Source organism: Peromyscus maniculatus, chromosome 6 (genome assembly GCF_049852395.1).
Source record: "Peromyscus maniculatus bairdii isolate BWxNUB_F1_BW_parent chromosome 6, HU_Pman_BW_mat_3.1, whole genome shotgun sequence".
Lineage (NCBI taxonomy): Eukaryota > Metazoa > Chordata > Mammalia > Rodentia > Cricetidae > Peromyscus > Peromyscus maniculatus.
The window spans coordinates 113,023,594-113,041,549 of record NC_134857.1 but is presented as its reverse complement, the minus strand read 5'-3'; the positions used below and the strand labels follow the sequence as shown (position 1 = coordinate 113,041,549).

Here is a 17,956-nt window from a genome sequence, read left to right as displayed (position 1 = left end):
CCTGGGGTCAGAGCTATTAGAGCCATAGCAAGAGCATGGTGGTTAGAAGAGCTAGGTAGATTTCTGTGTGTTCAGGGATACAGCCAGTATTGGAGACATACGCCTTTAAGACCTGGAGGGCGGTACTTACAGGCAGTGACAAGGCAGTCATGTGGTTGGGTTTACAACCAATGAGAAGGCAGAACAGAAAGACTATTTAAACACAGACAAACAGGAAGAAGCTCTCTCTCGGGGAAGCTAGGAACACTGCAGGAGGTAAGATTTTTGTCTCTGAGCTCTGACCCCTCGGCTTTCTCTTTTACATTGGCTCTGTGTTTCTTATTTTAATAAGACGATTGGTTACATCTACAATGGCTCTTGAAAGATAAGGTGTTTCCACGTAGACAAAGAACATTTCAGTGATGGGGATGCATCTGCAAAGTCACCCGCTATAGAAGAACCTGGCATACGTAGGAGATGGGAGATGCCAGGTGTTGGGGGAGTTTACACAGTAAACATCCCAACAACAGTGCAAAGTATCAAATGACTTCTCTCTCTCTCTTTTTTTTAAAGTAAGAATTTTTTTATTCATTTTACACACCAACTACAGATCCCCTTTGCTTCCCTCCTCCCATCCCCTAGCCCCTCCCAACTCACCCCCATTCCCTTCTTCAACAATGTAAGGCCTCACATGGGGAGTCAATAAAACCTTATACATTCAGTAGAGGGAGGTCCAACCCCCCCACCCCCCCACCCCCCACCCCCGCCTCAAGGCTGTGCAAGGTGTCCCACCACAGGTAGTGGGCTGCAAAACACCAGGTCATGCACCAGGGATGGATCCTGATCCTACTGCCAGGGGGGCCCTTAAGCAAGCAGATCAGGCTACACAACAGTCTAGCAGAGGGCCTAGTCCAGTCCCATGGAGGCTCCACATGGAGGTCTAAAGTTCATGAGTTCCCACTAGTTTGGTTTGGTTGTCTCTGTAGATTTCCCCATCATGATCTTGATGCCCCTTGCTCATAGAATCCCTCTTCTCTCTCTTCGACTGGACTCCTGGAGCTAGGAAATCAAATGACTTTTCAAACGTAGAGAATTTGGATGTCTTTGTAAAAAGAGAGTGGGAAGGTTGTCTACCTTCCTCCAAAATAAGATTTCTCTAAAATCAGTTTGATAAATAATGCAGAAGGTAAATTTTAGTTTCAGGATGCTGAGACAAGAGAACACTGCTTCAACAGAAAAGCAAGATAGGGCCGTTTAGGGCAATGCAAAGGCAAGAACAGATCTGAGATACTTGTGAGGTCAAAATGAGAAAATGAGTAACAGATTATATTTTGGTGACTTAGCAAGGACATGTAGATGACAAATGTCACAGATATAAAAATAAAGTAATATGCATGACACTAAAGAAAGACCTACAGTTATAACGTCAAAAATCCAAGTATAAAAGGAATGTTTTTCACCTGTTGAAATCAATGAAAATATACCTATTTTGGAGGTATATTCAGATTTCATTTAAAATGTCCATTTTTGTTTCTTAATACATATACATCCCCTTATGTGTCAATTCAAAAAATAAGAAATTTAGTACTTATGCTATACGGGATAGTACACAGAGGCAGCCACAGAATGTTACACTTAATCTTACTGTTCATCCTCACCAAGTGAGAACCACCTGTACTTAACAGAGATTTGAAGGGAAAACCATGCTGATTTTATCTGGGTTATTCACACCAATCCTTAACAATCCTTTTCCTTAAGGAAAAGAAGGCATATATCCCACTGAGGAATTTTCATATTTAGACAAAACCCAGTAATATAAGTGTAATGCCATTCCTTTGCTTCTGTTATGTAAAAGGATTAAAAACAAAACAAAACAGGAAATTGAGCTAGACATGTGTACAACCAGCCCCTCTACACAAAATCCACGGGACGCAAGAGCATGTGTTTTTAATGCTGCTCATAAATATTCACAAGGAACACCACTCAATCCCTAATGCTCACCACATCTTCTGCACCACAAGCAGAGGCTCCTGCTCAGAGAATGATTCCTTAACTGTCCGGGCTTACTCAGGACCTCCGAAGACGCTCATGTTGCCAGGCCTTTCCAGACGCTTATGTCTAACGCACAGGGGCTGCGAGCGATCCCATCACTGTGCTCTCCTTCCATTCTCCGTTCTCCTCCCTGCCCCACAAAGTCGACTCTTCTCAAGTAAAAACCTATACTAAAAATATACTCACCACATGGAAATGGAAATTAAGACTATTCTAAGTCTCTCTGTAAATCTAAATACATTAGGAAACACTCTCAAAAAGAGTTAATGGATTCTTTACAAAAATACATTCATTACTAGTTAACAAGGAACTCTGCATGACCCTGCAAATGAAAACCATACCAGGGCCCTGTGCACAGACATTTCAATGCTTTCCTAATGCAATTTTATTTGAAGCATATTGCAAAGTGGCTACAAGAACAGACAGGCATGGTGTCGAGACTGCCCCTGATTCTCCAGTTCTAACACTTAGGAGTCTCCCTAAGACAGATTAAGAAGCATGCTGTGCTCCCAAGAAATCTCTCACGATCCCAAAGTTGAAGCTATAATTCTGCAATGTATACAGGTGTGAAAACCCCACAGCAAACAGCATCAGTGTGTGTAATTGATACACTGCTAATAATTTCAATAAATTTCCCTTCAGCAATGACCCTCAAGACAGCTCGGTTTGCTTCCGAGGAAGACAGGTGAAAGGTATTGCTGGAAGGAACTCAGAAATGGGAAACGGATAAGAGGCCAACCCACGGCTGTAGGATGGAGGCACTAGGGTTGGGGGAAGATGCACACATGACTTTCCCAGGCAAATGGGAACATTTTAGAACTTAGACTTCTCCCATGTTACTGCATCATAGGAATATGACCAAAGCCCTAAAAGCTACAGCGGTCAAGGTTAAAAAATAAAAAAAAGCAACAGATTCCCAGTAATTAATTCCTAATGATACGTACCACACCCTCTCCCCTACACCCAAGCCTCTCCACCAATAATGAACTCAAAAGAACAGACATCAAAGGAGCTACCTCTCTAGCCGACTTCTAATTATCACTTCTAATTATCATTACTGCCTCGGGGAAAATGGTCACCACCCCCAGAAGTTACAGATACACTAAACTAACTCTGCTTTAGAAGACCAAGGAGGCACAGCAGTGAAGTTCCTGGGGTCTGGAACTAGACTGGATTTGAATGGCTGAAGTTTTATTTTGTTTAAGTCATTAATTCTCCCTTCCCCTGGTGAGCTCAGCACACACTAGGGCTCTAGGAGTCCAAGAGTGACGCACTGCCCCTTCCGGAGCCCAAGAGCGCAGGGAGGGAGAAGGAACACTGGTTACAACCGTCAGCAGACACTCTGCTCAGGACTGCCATGCCAACCTGGCTCCCCTCCTTCTACTTTGTCTTCCAGCGACAAAACGTCATTCCAACAACACTATTAAATTGTGCTCTAGGAAGAAGAAAAGCAAACACATATTAACTTGACTATTTTGTAAGTGGTAGAGGCACTAGACACGTTTACATAGAAAGAGAAACTATAGCCAAACTGATGCGCTTTCCACATGTTCATCCCTGCCCTGAAAGACAAGAAAAGGACCCATGAAGTTTATGTGATGTTTAAATTTCCCTAAATGTGTGTTCAAATTCTATACATTTGAAACACTTAAAAACTCTGTTAACTTGAGGACGATTTTGATGCTGGCCTTTGAAAAATATTCAAACTCCCTACTGTAAAATAAGTTCCTCAGGTAAATTACTCATTCAGAATGTACCAAAATCAACATCATTGTTCTGATTTTAAGTTTTGGTTTTTAGGCTTTCATTTTTCAAAAGTATAAAATCACCTGATAGGCAAAAGTTCTTACTGGACAAAAGACAACAGTTTTCATTTAGTTAAAAACAAAACCATTAGAAATGGGTGAGCTGCCAAGCCCTACTAAGGTCCTCAGGTGGTTAATCAAACCAAGACAGACAGAACCCCACTTCAGTTTTCTTAAAAAGCTCTGAACTTGGTTATTTCTTAACCTAGCATTATTATCTCTAATAGCCCAGTCATCTCCAGTGCAATTAGGTGCCCAGGGAGTCTTATTAACTCTTTCAGGCCATTAGGGTACCATTATGAAGCATTAAGGACTAGAAACTAATTACAGTTGATTAAATGGTCTCAGTGCGCCCCAAGTGTTAATGAGCCAAAAAAAAGAGACCAATTTTCTATCAGGGAGGAGGGGTATTTCATTTAATTTTAAACTTTCTTTAGCCTTTAAAAAATGTCTGTGTCCAATACATCTACAGAATGTGAAACTTGATAGTAGTGTTAATTTTTTAAATGAGACTCACTGTGTAGTCCATGTTGACCTGAAACTCACAGTGATCTTCTCAAGTGTCCGGGTTTATAGATGTAAGCTGCTATGCCCGGCTATTAATGTTAAGAATACATTCATCCAGCCAGGAAAAATAGATTTTGCTAAGTGAAACATGTTCTCTCATGCACTGGCTTCTTCCAGATCAGTCACGTCAAAGCTAAAAACTAGAAACACAAAGTGGCACACTGTAGCCTACCAAAGTCTGCACATGTTTTCCATTGGATAAAATGAAAGCAGCAATTTCATTATAAACAAAATCACTCCAAAACTCTCTTGGAAAACCCACAAGCATGTCTCTATTAATATACTAAGAGATATATAGATAAATACGTTGTGGTCACGTTGTACCCTGCTTAAAATTACTCTGTGTCCTATGGCACAATAGCTTTCAGGCTGTTTCTTGGACTAAGTGGACCCGATTTGCAACGCAGCACTTAGCTCCGCCAGGGCTAAGGCATTATTCTTATCATTCTCCTGCAGGGAATCCACCAATGCCTATCCAGCACACAGCACAAGGCACAAAACAGTCATCAACTTACACCAATAAAAAGTGCCACTTACTGGTCAGCTGGGGGGAGTGTTAGTTAGCTCAGCCACTGTATAAATTATAATCGAGGTCCCTCAAAGAACTACAAATAGAACTAACTATCAAGTCACCAAGATATCCTCCCCATACACACACAAAAAGGAGGAAGCAGGCCCACAAACTTATCGAATACTAGAACAAAGAATGCAGACCCCCTCACCCCGGTCATATAGAAAATATATAACAACAACCACTGACCCGTCATCAGACAAATGGGTGAGCATAGCACAGGAGGGCCCGGGACTCTAACTGCCCTGGCTGGATGCCCTGGTTTCATGTAGCACAGTGGAACTGCAGCCAGCCACATCCTCACAGACAGCGCTGTGACTGCGCCCCTTAAAGTTACCACCTTGCCTGACTACCTGCAAGGATGCATCTGCTCTCAGCCTTTGCCTTGGTAGGCAGAGAAAAGGGGAGGATATTTTAAAAGCTTCCAGACTAGTGCCCTTCGCTAATTTTAAAAAATCTTTCCTCTTATTTTTGTCTATGAAAAATTCCAAGAAGTAGCAAAAGACCAAGGACAGTCAAGCAACCCTGGACAGAAGGTATCGCCAAACCCGATTTCAGCCTACCCTCAGTAATAAAAACAGCACAGTACCGGAACAAAGATGGATATACACATTAATGAAGTAGAACTGAGTACCTGACCAATTAGATGTCAAAAACATTAGAGAAAAGATGGTATCTTAAATGGTGGTAGGAAAATGGAATTTCAAAATACTGAAACATGAAATGAGATCCTTATCTCTCACTCAGCTACAAATGGATCAAAGACAAGTGTGGTGGTTTGAATGAGAAATGGCTCCACAATCTCAGGCAGTGAATACTAGGTCCCCAGTTGGTGGCTGTTTGGGAAGGTTTACAAGGTGTGGCCTTGCCCGAGGAAGTGTGTCATTAGGGTGGGCTTGGAGATTAAAAGCCTCTTGCTATTTATTTCCAGTTCTCTTTCATGTTTCCATTTGAAGAGGAAGCTCTCTGCCTCCTCTTCCTGCTGCCATGCCTGTTACCACACCTCCCCACCTCCCCACCATGATAGACTCATCCCCCTAGAACTGGCAGCCAAAACGAACCCTTCTGTAAGTTGCCTTGGCTGTGGTGTTTTAGCAAAACAAAAGTCACTAATGCAATAAGACATGAAACTCTGAAAACACCAGAAGAAAAAGCAGGAAGTATACTTTAACTTCTAGACACAGGGGAGGGCTTTCTGAACAGGACTCTAGTAGTATAGGAGAGAATACCACCCACCAACAAATGAGATCTCATAAAACCAAAAAGCTTCTGTACATCAAAGGGGACTATCAACAGACTGAAGAGACATCTGGATGGGAGAAAATCTTTGATAGCTACACACTGGACGGACGATGAGTGTCTAGAATATGCAATAACTAAAAAAAAAAAACCACCCAACTATCCAATTAAAAAATGGGCTGTTGATCTGAGTAGAAATTTCTCAAAAGAAATAAATACACATTAATAAATACTTCTTAAAAAGTGTTCAACATTCTTAGCCAATGGAGAAGCGCAAATTAAAAGTACTTTAAGAGTCGATCTCAACCTAGTCAAAGAGCATCATCAGAACAGAAATGGTAAGGGATGCCGGAGCGGACCTAGCCAAGCTCCTGTGCACTGTCAGTGGGAGTGTAGACTAGTGCACCATTGTGGAATCAGTCTAGAAGCTTCTCAGGAAACCAGCCACAGGACTGTAGTCTGTCCCAGCGAAAATACTCCTGGGCACACACCCAATGGACTCGATATCCTACTGCGTAGACGTATGCAATGGCCATCTATGCATTGCTAGGAAACAGAATTAACTTAGATGTCCACCAAGAGGAGAATGGAGAAGGAATGTGTGGCACATATACAGAGTGGAATATCACTCAGCTGTAAACAAGTTAAGATCATGAAATCTACATGTAAATGGGTAGAACTGGAAAATACTCTGCTTAGTGAGGTCACCCAGACCAGAACACAAACTCTGCATGGTCTCTCTCAAGTGGAGAGCCTGGCTTCCAAGCTTGTGTTTTGTGTTTAGGGGCACAAGTGGAAGCCAGGGAACTAGCAAGGGGCCATTGGGTGTGTTGAGGGGTATTCTTCAGGGATGAGTAGTAGATAATAGGTGAAATGAAAGCAGTGATGTAGAATGCTGAGGGCAGAAAAGGCTTAAAAAGGAAAGACAAGGAGGATAGGAAAAATGGGGGAGGGTTAACTTATAGGAGGAGTTATAAAAAAAAGCCCATGGAAACCCACCATCTCTCCACTCAAAAACTGTAATTGGAGGGAGCTAACAATGAAAATAAAAAGAAAATAATAAAAAAGTAACATCGAAGACTATAGCCGCAGACACGGCCTGGGAGGACACAAAGAGGTCCCTGTGACGGCTGTGACGGCTGTGCAGCAGGCTCAGAGGAGCCCATGCAGAGCTGATCACTTAATAGAGTTTATCAACTAACTGATCACTTAATGGTACGCAGTACCATTATAAACTCCATCAAGTTTTTTTTTTTTTTTTTTTTTTTTAAAGATTTTATTTATTTATTATGTATACAGAAGAGGGCGCCAGATCTCATTACAGATGGTTGTGAGCCACCATGTGGTTGCTGGGAATTGAACTCAGAACCTCTAGAAGAGCAGTCGGTGCTCTTAACCTCTGAGCCATCTCTCCAGCCCCACTCCATCAAGTTTTAAATTTTAAGTTTAACCAAGAGACAAAGCATGAACAAATAATATTTAAAGAATATAATGTACCCAGGTGGTGGTGGTGGTGGTGGTGGTGGTGGCGGCGGCGGCGGCGGCGGCGGCGGCGTCGGCGCACGCCTTTAATCCCAGCACTCCTCGGGAGGCAGAGCCAGGTGGATCTCTGTGAGTTCGAGGCCAGCCTGGTCCACAGAGTGAGATCCAGGACAGGCTCCAAAACTACACAGAGAAACCCTGTCACAAAGCTTCCAGAAACATGCTAGGCACACACTGTACATCTACAGACAAATAGCAAGGCTGTGAGGAGCTGGGTTGTCAGTGATAGATGAGAAAGTAAGAAATTTCAAAACCCTAAGTTCTACACGAGGCAGTCTGGAGTCACTGCTTGAAGTCAGGGATGTGACAAATTTTATATAATGCTGCGTCCAAGCCTGACAGTGGCCACCTTCATCAGGGCAGTGTGAGTCCTTGTGGGGGATCCTCAGGACCAGGGCCTGGTGATGTTCTCTCATTGAAGGAAGACAGCAGAGATGGTTACCGGACCCTTAACAGATCCTCTACTCCCAGCTACAGTGTATAATTCTGCCTTAACTATACATACATCCCCTTGTTACCCTCAAGAGGGGCTACAGACTGTGAAAGGTTACCTGAAGGGCATTCCTTCTATATCGAAGTCACCGTCCATGCAAGGATGGCTTCCTGCTGCCTCCATGTCACCTACGTGCCTGTAAATAACCTTCCCCCATGCTCTGAAAGGAGCCTGATAAGCTCACTGGCTCCCCAAGGTGGACTTCGGTGGAATGTACTTAGGTTTGTTGTTGGAAGAAGGGAGTAGATGCCTATTCACCTATCCCCAGGGAAAGAGTTCCTCCAGCATAAATACAGCTTGAGATGTGATACTCAGAATTACTAGGATAATTGAGGAAGAAACCAAATATTAAAAAAGAAATAGAGAAGAATCATCAGGAAAGTTTTAATCCCTGTCTGTCTAAGTGACAACTAAGTCATTACAGAAAGTACACAAATTAAGAACTAGCCATGTAAACATGTTGCTTATAGAACCAAAGCAGCTAGTCAAAGAACGAATAACACATGGGGGAAAAGAACCAGGGAGGAGGAAGTGGGGAGACAGAATGGAAGGGCAGGTTGGGGAGGGGAAGAGGAAGAGGAAAGGGAAAGCAGTACGCAGGAATAGACACAGCAAATTTCTTTGTATCTCATACAAAATATCATTTGTCTGTCTCATATTTTTCTTTTGCCTTCCTCCTCCTAGCAATATGACACAGCTCATTCAAAAATATTTTAGACTGACCTCTGTGGTCTATAGAAAGAGTTTGAAAACGCCGCTCAACACCTAAATACACACACTGTGTTTTATGTTATTTCCCTTTCAGTTCTAGGAATGCCAAAGACACACTGATTTACTTCTGTTTTCTGGGGAGATCTAGACTTACCATGAAATTTTTCAGCCTCGGGATCATTCACATTGATAGCAATTATTTTCCAATCTGTGGCACCCTCATCGATAAGTGCCAAAACCCCAAGGATCTTTACATGGATCACATCTCCACAGGAAAGAACCTGCACAGAGAAAAGATGCCATCATTCACGAGACTTGGGAGGGTTTAACCACAAAACCACACTCACACGATGGAAATGTAATAGTTCTAGTAAATACAAACCATGCAAAAATGGTCAGGAAGCCTGCCTTGCAGTCTCTTTCCCAAGAATGAGTATCTCAAAACTTCTACTTCCACTCATGAAAGGATTGCCGATTAAGCAACCAAAACAAACAAACAAATGAAAAAAAAAATGTATACCCTTCCAGAAACCAGACATTAAACAACAGACAGTGTAGGACCATGACTCTAGAGGGGAGCTGCCCAAGGAGGAGGACCCTGCAAACTGCCTGAGGTTTCTGCCCAACGCAACTGTGGAGCACAGGCCATAGCAAGGGAAGCCAGCCAATGCCCCCAGACCTCCACATCTGTTCCACGGCATGAGTGCATATGCATGAGAACACACTTACATGCGGTATGCGCGCACACACACACACACACACACACACACACACACACTCTAAATAGATACATAAATACATAAATGCAATTTAAAAAGGAGAAGAACCACCACCACCAGGGAAGGCGAGGCATAGACTGGAATTAAGATTTTACTCCAGAAATATACACAATGTAGAAGAGGCTGAAAGTGTCCTCAAGGAAAAGCTACTTCATACCTGCCCCAACAAGTATTCTATTTTTCTGCCTAAAAACTATCAAAAAGATTGTCTTCAGAAGACAACGAATGATAGTGAAACCATTGTTAATGTTAGAGACAAAACAGGTTTCATGAGGTGCTTAAAAGTGAGTTTAGGATAAATTAAATAAGAAGCTGGGTGCTGAGGGCCCTGGGAGCACAAAGCAGGTGACAGCTAGTGTTTGGCAGGTCGACCCACCAGATGAGTGACTTCCTGTTGGGAGCCCCACCTGGCCAGGCCATGGGGCCACTGGCTGTGGAAACCGGCTGTTTTCTGTCTGTAACTTTCTCATGTGCCACCACTATACCTCCCTAAAAAGAACAGCTGTGGGGTTCCTTCCACGGCCCATTGGTAGTGTGTTTTACATCTTTACAGCTGTGGATGGTCAGGAGGATGATTTCTGCATGAATAGAAATAATACCAGAATATTTTTCTTTACTGACTCAGGAAAGTAACCATATTCTCAGTCTCAAAGACAGCTAATTTTAGACTTCAGAACAAATTCGAAACAGACTAAGCTGCCCCTGCAAATAAAATACACACAGACAAGATCCCGGTGTCATTTGTTGTAGCTGTGTGGAGACAGATTCTCAGAGAAAGAGGTTTTCCTAAGATGAAGTAGAAGAGAAAGCTACTGACAGAAAGCGTGTGTGTTTCTTTATTTTTTCCCCTCAGATAGAAAAAGTCTAGCCCTCAGATAGACAATTTTCCCTAAGCTCTCACTACTCTGAGGCAATCTTTCTGCTCCCCTGGAGCCGACCTGGGAGCTGGCCTCCCACCGTCGGTGATAGTGGGGCTCAGGAGATGGTTCAGTCGCGCAGCCACGCACTGTGTAAGCATGAGGACCTGAGTTCAAGTCCCAGGACTCCTGTCAAAAGCTGGATATAGGGCTTGTAACCCCAGGGAATCAGAAGCAGGGCGAACCCTGAGTCTCTCTGATAACCAAGGCAAATCAGCAAGAGCTGAGGTCCCTGAGAAACTCTGTCTCAAAAAACAAAGTCGATGCCACCCGGAAGAATGACACCAGATTCTGACTTCTGACACCCACAACATGTAACGTATGTGCACATGCCCTCTCCCATGTACATACACATGTCTACACACAGGTACATACACCGCTCTGTCAGAAGTGGACTCTGACACTCTGCTGCTTGGGAAAGTGATTTCACTGCCCTTGGGTTGCCAACATCTCAGATCTTCCTATATTCTTTATTTTCAAAGGTAAATAGGCTAGAGAATCCCCCTGTAAGCTTACACTCTAAACATGTTTCAGGAAACAAATTTCCTCATGGTCCAAAATGCAGCATTCCATTTAGAAAATAAGGTATGCAAAACAAAACCATTTATGCACACCCAAAATGTTTAGAGAAAATGATGTTAAACCATAAAATCAAGTAAATTTATTTAAAACATTTGCAAAATGACAAGTCTTAATCTAAGTGTATGTGAAGTGATTATCACACAGCAGATCAGTGTGTGACTGTATAAATGATACTGAAGCCTCCTTCGTTAGAGAAGACACACAATCACATTAGAGTCTCCTGTGGCTAGTCTATCATCAGTTAAATACCTGGTACTGTAGTAGGCCCTGTGAGGGAAAGAAAGAAAGTGGATGGGGTGGGCAGGGGGAGGGAGAAAGAGAAGAAGAGAGAGGGGAAAAGAATCTCTGTTTGCAAAGATTTACTACCTGGTCTCGGATACTTATACACTGCAGGTCAGGACAGAAAGACAAGAAGAGACAATGACCTCAGATACAAAGGCTCTACCATCCCACATCTCAACCACTGAAATAACACGGCCCAACCTAAAATTTTACAGGACAGGGATGGAATGAATTCGGATGTGCATCAGTCTTCACAAGTATCAGCCCTGGAGGCAGAACCCTGCGCAAGCCAGAAACAGTCTCCACAGTCACATGTCTGGGATTTGATCCTACTCTTGACGATTTCCAGCCATGTGAGACAATGCACGATGCCTTGGGTAGTTTTCGACTCATAATTTTCCCTGATCATCAACATGAAAGTTTGGGTTTCTAAAGGAAGTCAGAATTTCACAGCATTCCCATTCACAGTAAATAAAAATGTTAGGGAGGAAAAAAACTGGTAAGAAAACAAATAAAAAGCTTGTCCCTTAAGTATATCTAAAAGACAAAGATCTAAATTGGTGTTTGATGTTACTTCCTACAATGCTCTAACTCTACAAAGAGCATGTATCTACCATTCTTGGTATACCTTAAGGACATACCAAAATCTCAAATTTAACTTCCTTTTTCATAAGAAGAAGCCCATCTTCAGTATACTTGCTTACTATAGGTCACAAAAACTGAGTTTCTTCCACTCCAACATTAGAGCCCCAACCAAGCCCATGGAAAGCTTTGGGATGCCCAGGAGGCTCTTGGTTCTAGGGATGGGCACAGGGAGACAGGGGTTCAACTGCAGGCCTCACTGATCTGACCTTGCCCTGTTTCATCAGCTCTGAGGCACTTTTAGGAAGCCTGCAGGGCTATGAGAATGCCACTCTGTGAAGGAAACAGAAGAACAACCTTGCCCTTTCACAGTTTGGGTGTCAACCGAATGCTACTCCTTCCTGCCCCACCCCTACCATGCTTCGTCCCTAGCTGTAAATCACCAAGTATCTCAGGTACTTATCCTTAGGTCTGGACTTTGGTTCCTTAAACTCTTGATCTACAAGTCCGAAAGGAAGAGGTATAGATTCTTATGAAAGAGGGTGGTGATATTTACAACTCTACGCAGGCCTACTTTCAAATCTAAAGCACTGCACAGAGAGACTGCAGCTGGTAGGTAAGGCTAACACAGGCTGAATCATACAGTATTCGCTGGTGGCGGTTCTGCATTCTAAAGGGGATGTGGACAGAGAAGGACTGGAGAATCTAGGACACTGTCAGGTGAAGCAATTACAGCCTCTAGAGTACAAACCCTTGAGGACAAGGCTTCAGGGAGGCAGGGTAGACAAGACCAAAGAAACTGTAAGGTCTTTATAAAACATCTTGAGTTTGAAGCTACTGTGCAATTATCAAGGAAAAGCGGGTCTTGTTGGGTAGCTCGCAGATACACTGATTGAGTGGGTCTCACCCAAGGCAGTTTTAACCTCTGGGAGATGCTGGCTGTCTGGAGACACTTTTGCTTTACTAGCATCTCCATGGAAGAGGGCGAGGATGTTCCAGAGACACACTGTTCTAACGAAGATTTAATCATTCAAACATCAGCCGTGCTACAGAAGTGGGCAGCAGAGAAGTTCTTGAGAACTTTCATTCTCAATTATTTTGTTTTCTTACCCATAAAACTTATTTCCCAACAACATAACAACCAGTGAGTCTATTTTGTAGACTTTGAGGCTGGCAGGAAGCAAGTTCAGCCACTGTCAAGTTTCATCAGATGAAACAGCTTTTGATCTCAGAAGAACACAGAGGGAGAACCTTATTTCAAACAAGCCATTGCTTGGCTGTAATACCTTCAAAACAGAGAGGCAATCTCAAAACCAAACTGTAAAGGATGCTTAGGAACAAATGGTAAAATACTTATGAAGCTGCTACACTCCAGTTTAAATCATTCAACAAATTTATGCTGGCTGCATGTGTAGTCTTCTCATAAAAACCAAATGAATAATACATGATCATATAAGAAGTTCACAACGTTCAACATTTCTATATGTCTGTGGCCCTCGGTCCAATATCAACTTATAGGACACTGTTTCTTTCCTTTACCCATTAGCTATGTGTGTTCACACAGTGTTTTAGGTTTTAGTTTCTCAACAGTAAATTGAAGATGATTTTAGTTCCACATACTCCTGAAGAGTCAAGGAAAGTAGATATATGAACCAAGGCCAAGAGGTCATCTACTGGGATCTACATGGACTTATTAAAATATACCTACTATTCTCAGGAGCATGGAATAAGCAAATGTAAAAGGGGCCTATAAAACCTAGGCTCTGTGCTGACTCAGTTCTGAGGAAGGCAAACCTCAACCATGCAGTTAAAAACAGAAAATAATGGGAAGTACAGTGTTTAAAGCATATTAACTTGTGAACTGGGTTTTCTATTGCTGTGTAGTAAGTTACTGCAAGTTAAAAGCTTAAATAGTGTAACTTTTCATGGACCAAGAAAAGTCCATGCCAGGCACGGGTGGATTTAAACAGTAGTCAGGCCTACAATACTGTAAGTTCCAGAATAAACTAGCAAAATATAACAATAATTAATTAATATATTCTTCAGTAATTATACATTAAAAATCACATATTAACAATCTTTAATTTTATGCCACATAGTCCACAACTTGGAAACCTCTATTTTAAAACCCACATTGAGTTTTCTTAGTTATTCTTGGCTTACAGATAAGTGTGACTGTGCCACGTGAGTTTATCAGCTACAAATGTTGCTAACGTTTCTTCTAGGCACAACCTCACTAATTACACGTTCAATGACACATTACATGGGTCAAAATAAGATGCCTCTGTTTAAGCTCTTTACTCATATCAGGTTTAAACTGACTGAATATTTTGCACTAAATATGAACTGACTACCCCCCAAGAGTTATAAGAATAAGATAATTGTTTTAAACACACAATCTTTCCAGGAATGAAAAGTCACCTAACTTAGCCATCTTTACTAGTTATGAAATAAGATATGGACAGGAAACCAAAGAGCCTAGCATGGATTCTAGGAATAGGAGGTATTCATTAGGATATTTTATCCCTTTTTATCCCTTAGGAGAAAATAGTTCAGAGAACTATAGCTTAAAGTTGAGGGGAAAAAAGTGGTAACTTGTTCATACTTCTGTTGAAGACATGTGCTAGGCAAGGATAACAGTAACATACACATGCATCCTAACAAATCTGTCCATAAAATCAGAATTGTGAGGTAGAGAATAAGAATCCCTCACCTCATAAAAGGAGTAAGAATGAGGAGAGAAATAACAAGGGGGAGAGGGTGAGAAGGATACAGGAGAGGAGGATACAGGAGAGGAGGGTGCAGGTGAGGAGGATGCAGGAGAGGAGGATGCAGGTGAGGAAGATGCAGGTGAGGAGGGTGCAGGAGAGGAGGGTGCAGGTGAGGAGGATACAGGAGAGGAGGATACAGGAGAGGAGGATGCAGGTGAGGAGAGTGCAGGAGAGGAGGGTGCAGGTGAGGAGGATACAGGAGAGGAGGATGCAGGTGAGGAGGGTGCAGGAGAGGAGGGTGCAGGTGAGGAGGATACAGGAGAGGAGGATACAGGAGAGGAGGATGCAGGTGAGGAGGGTGCAGGAGAGGAGGGTGCAGGTGAGGAGGATACAGGAGAGGAGGATGCAGGTGAGGAGGATACAGGAGAGGAGGGTGCAGGTGAGGAGAGTGCAGGTGAGGAGGATGCAGGAGATGATGCAGGTGAGGAGGGTGCAGGAGAGGAGGATGCAGGAGAGGAGGATGCAGGAGAGGAGGTTGCAGGAGAGGAGGATGCAGGAGAGGAGGATGCAGGTGAGGTGAATGCTAAAGGGAGACAAGGGAAAGAAAAAATCAGAGAAAAAGCAACAAATAACAGGAAATATTCAGAGGGACTGAAGAGGGGTATCAGAATGTTGAAGAACAGCAAAAATAAGAGGAGAGAAAAAAATAAACAGATAACTATTACCTGAAGAAGCTAATGTAAGTTTCCAACAACTGACTTCAACTAAGGCAGAAGAACGTAACAACTTGGCCAGGACAGGATGTAGGAGCCAAGTCTCCAAAGGAGCACAGCAGTGGCGTGTGCAGTGGTAGCGACTCAGAGAGGAGACTGGTGAGGAGGAGGAGGAGAAGGAATGCATCAAGGGACACATTAACAGTGCGCTAGACAAGCTAGTGGCAGCAAGAAGGGGAAAAACTGGTTCTGAGAGCTCTTCCGGACATAAGATCAATACTGCCTCATTAGCTGGGTGAAGAGAGGCCAACAATCAAGACCCCTCTGTCTCTGGTGGAAGAGGATGGAGTGGGAAAGGAAGGGAGCCATGTCGTCTTCAGGCAGCAGTCTCTATTTATTTACTATTCTTTCTGTTGCTCTCCTCTTCCCCAGGCCCCATGGAAAATACTGAGAGCCGTAAATTAGAAAAAAGGAAAAAGGGAATGTAGCTTGAGACACAAACTTGAGAGGCCCAGGAGACATCTGAGTACCGATATAGGCAGCTGGACGCAAGGATATGAGCCGATGCTGTCAATTACAAGACCCAAACCAGGCGCCCTTGGGACTGGCTCACGGAGGGAAGAGCACAGGTCCAGGACAGGAAATGACAGGGGCCTCACCCTCCTGCTCCCAGGACTAAGGAGCAGGCAGGAGGAAACACGCTTGCAATGAGACCATGGGGAGGGAGCCAGATTGCTTGGAGGGAAAGCAGAGTAGCTGATATAACAGAAGCCAAGGGCACAACTGACTGTGCCTCAGAGGAGGAAGAGGAAATGGTGGGGAGAGAGCAGGGAGAGAAATCCAAATGCCTCTACAGCGGCTATCTGTAACCCCAGTGATGGCGGTTTGATTGACCTGATGGGGGAGGAAGAGCCAACTTCACACGGAGTGACAGCTAGGAAAGGAGGAGGAGATGGGGATGGAAAAGGAGGAGATGGGGATGGAAAAGGAAGAGACGGGGATGGGGATGGGTACCTAAAGCTTTCCTTCTGGGTCTCCGTGTAAAGGGTAAGGGAGGGTGCACGTGATAAGAAGCCAAAGATGAAAGAGGAGTTGTTGGTACTGAAGAGAAAGGAGAAGAAAATGCCACTTACAGGTAGGAAGTGTGAACTCTAGAGCAGTTATGGGGGGTGGCATGGGCCACCATACACAGTTCTGAAGGGAATGACGAGAAAGCGCGGCCATGCTGATGTCTACGAAAGCTTTGACCCAAAGACGGGAGGCTTTTCTGGGGAAGCAGACCATATCCAGATGGGAGTGGCAGAAACAGGGGGGCGGAACAGACAGAGGAGCTAACAGCAGTCCCAGCCCATGGGCTTGGGGACCTTGTTTCTCTCCACAGGACTTGGCACCCTGGAGGCAAATATGAAAAGAAAAAGGAGGGTTTTCTGGTTGGTTTTTTCCGTGTGTGTGGGGACACCTATACACACATGTGCCAGTACAGACACACACGTCTGTGGTCAGCGGACAACCTCCAGTGCCACTCCTTAGGCTCCTTGTACCTCTTATTTGAGACAAGGTCTTCCCATTGCCAGGAACTTCACCAAACAGGCCCAGGTGGTTGGCCAGCAAGGTCCAGGAATCTGCTTGTCTTCGCCTCCCCAGAACTGGCATTATAGGTGTGTGTCGCAGTGCTTGGCTTCCCCCTGGGTTCTGGGGATCTGAACTCAGATTAGCACACTCTCTGGGCATGCACTCTACCCCGGAGCGGAGCCACTTCCCCAGCTCCGGCAGCTGGTTCCCATCAGTATTCAAGTCTCTGTCTAGACAATGGCAAAGAATCTGAAGACAGGGCTTGGCAAACGTCCCATCAAGGGTCAGATGGCAAATACTTTAGGACTTACAGTCCCTGTTACAAGTCCTCAGCCCCGCTGCTGTGATGGAAGAGCCGCCCTAGACAAGGCACACATGATGGCAGCTAGCTGTGTCACGGACAGAATCAGAAGCAGGCGGCGGCTGGACCCCACCTGCTGTGGTTCACCAAGCCCAGACTTAGAAAAAAGAAGTAAAGATATATGAAGGGTCTGAGTTTCAGAGGAATAAATAAGCTCAGACTTTGAAGGATGGAAGAACTAGAGGCCAAAATGAAATTTTAGGACATAAATAAACCAAAACCCAGGTGAGGATTAACACAGTCTATAGAACAAACCTTTGAGCCTATTTCACAAACATCAATGGGATCGTTATCTCCACAGCAGTTTGTGTTCTTATCTTTTTGATGAGGATCTTCCCAGGTCTAAAAAACAAAAAACAAAACAAAACAAAACAACAAAATCAAAAACTGAGGCAGAAATGTAGGTTAACACTCACTGCAGTACATGCTAATCTTCCCACACGATCATGAAGTTGTATAGCCAGCCACGATTCAAAGGAAAAATCATCCGACGTTAGG

At 43.7% G+C, this 17,956-nt stretch overlaps 1 protein-coding gene across 6 annotated transcripts in view; it reads right to left on the bottom strand.

The window, feature by feature from the left end:
* Positions 1 to 17,956, bottom strand: part of Ppa2 (inorganic pyrophosphatase 2) — an 81,741-nt gene that overhangs the window by 24,752 nt on the left and 39,033 nt on the right. For 4 of the 6 annotated variants that reach the window (XM_076575013.1, XM_076575016.1, XM_076575015.1 and 1 more), the window contains 2 exons: positions 17,714 to 17,800; positions 9,114 to 9,240 (listed from right to left, as the gene is read on the bottom strand). In XM_076575013.1, coding sequence (XP_076431128.1) covers positions 9,114 to 9,240; positions 17,714 to 17,800 — 214 coding nt within the window. The remainder of the gene's footprint in view (positions 1 to 9,113; positions 9,241 to 17,713; positions 17,801 to 17,956) is intronic. The other 2 variants (XM_076575014.1, XM_076575017.1) reach the window with 1 other exon arrangement.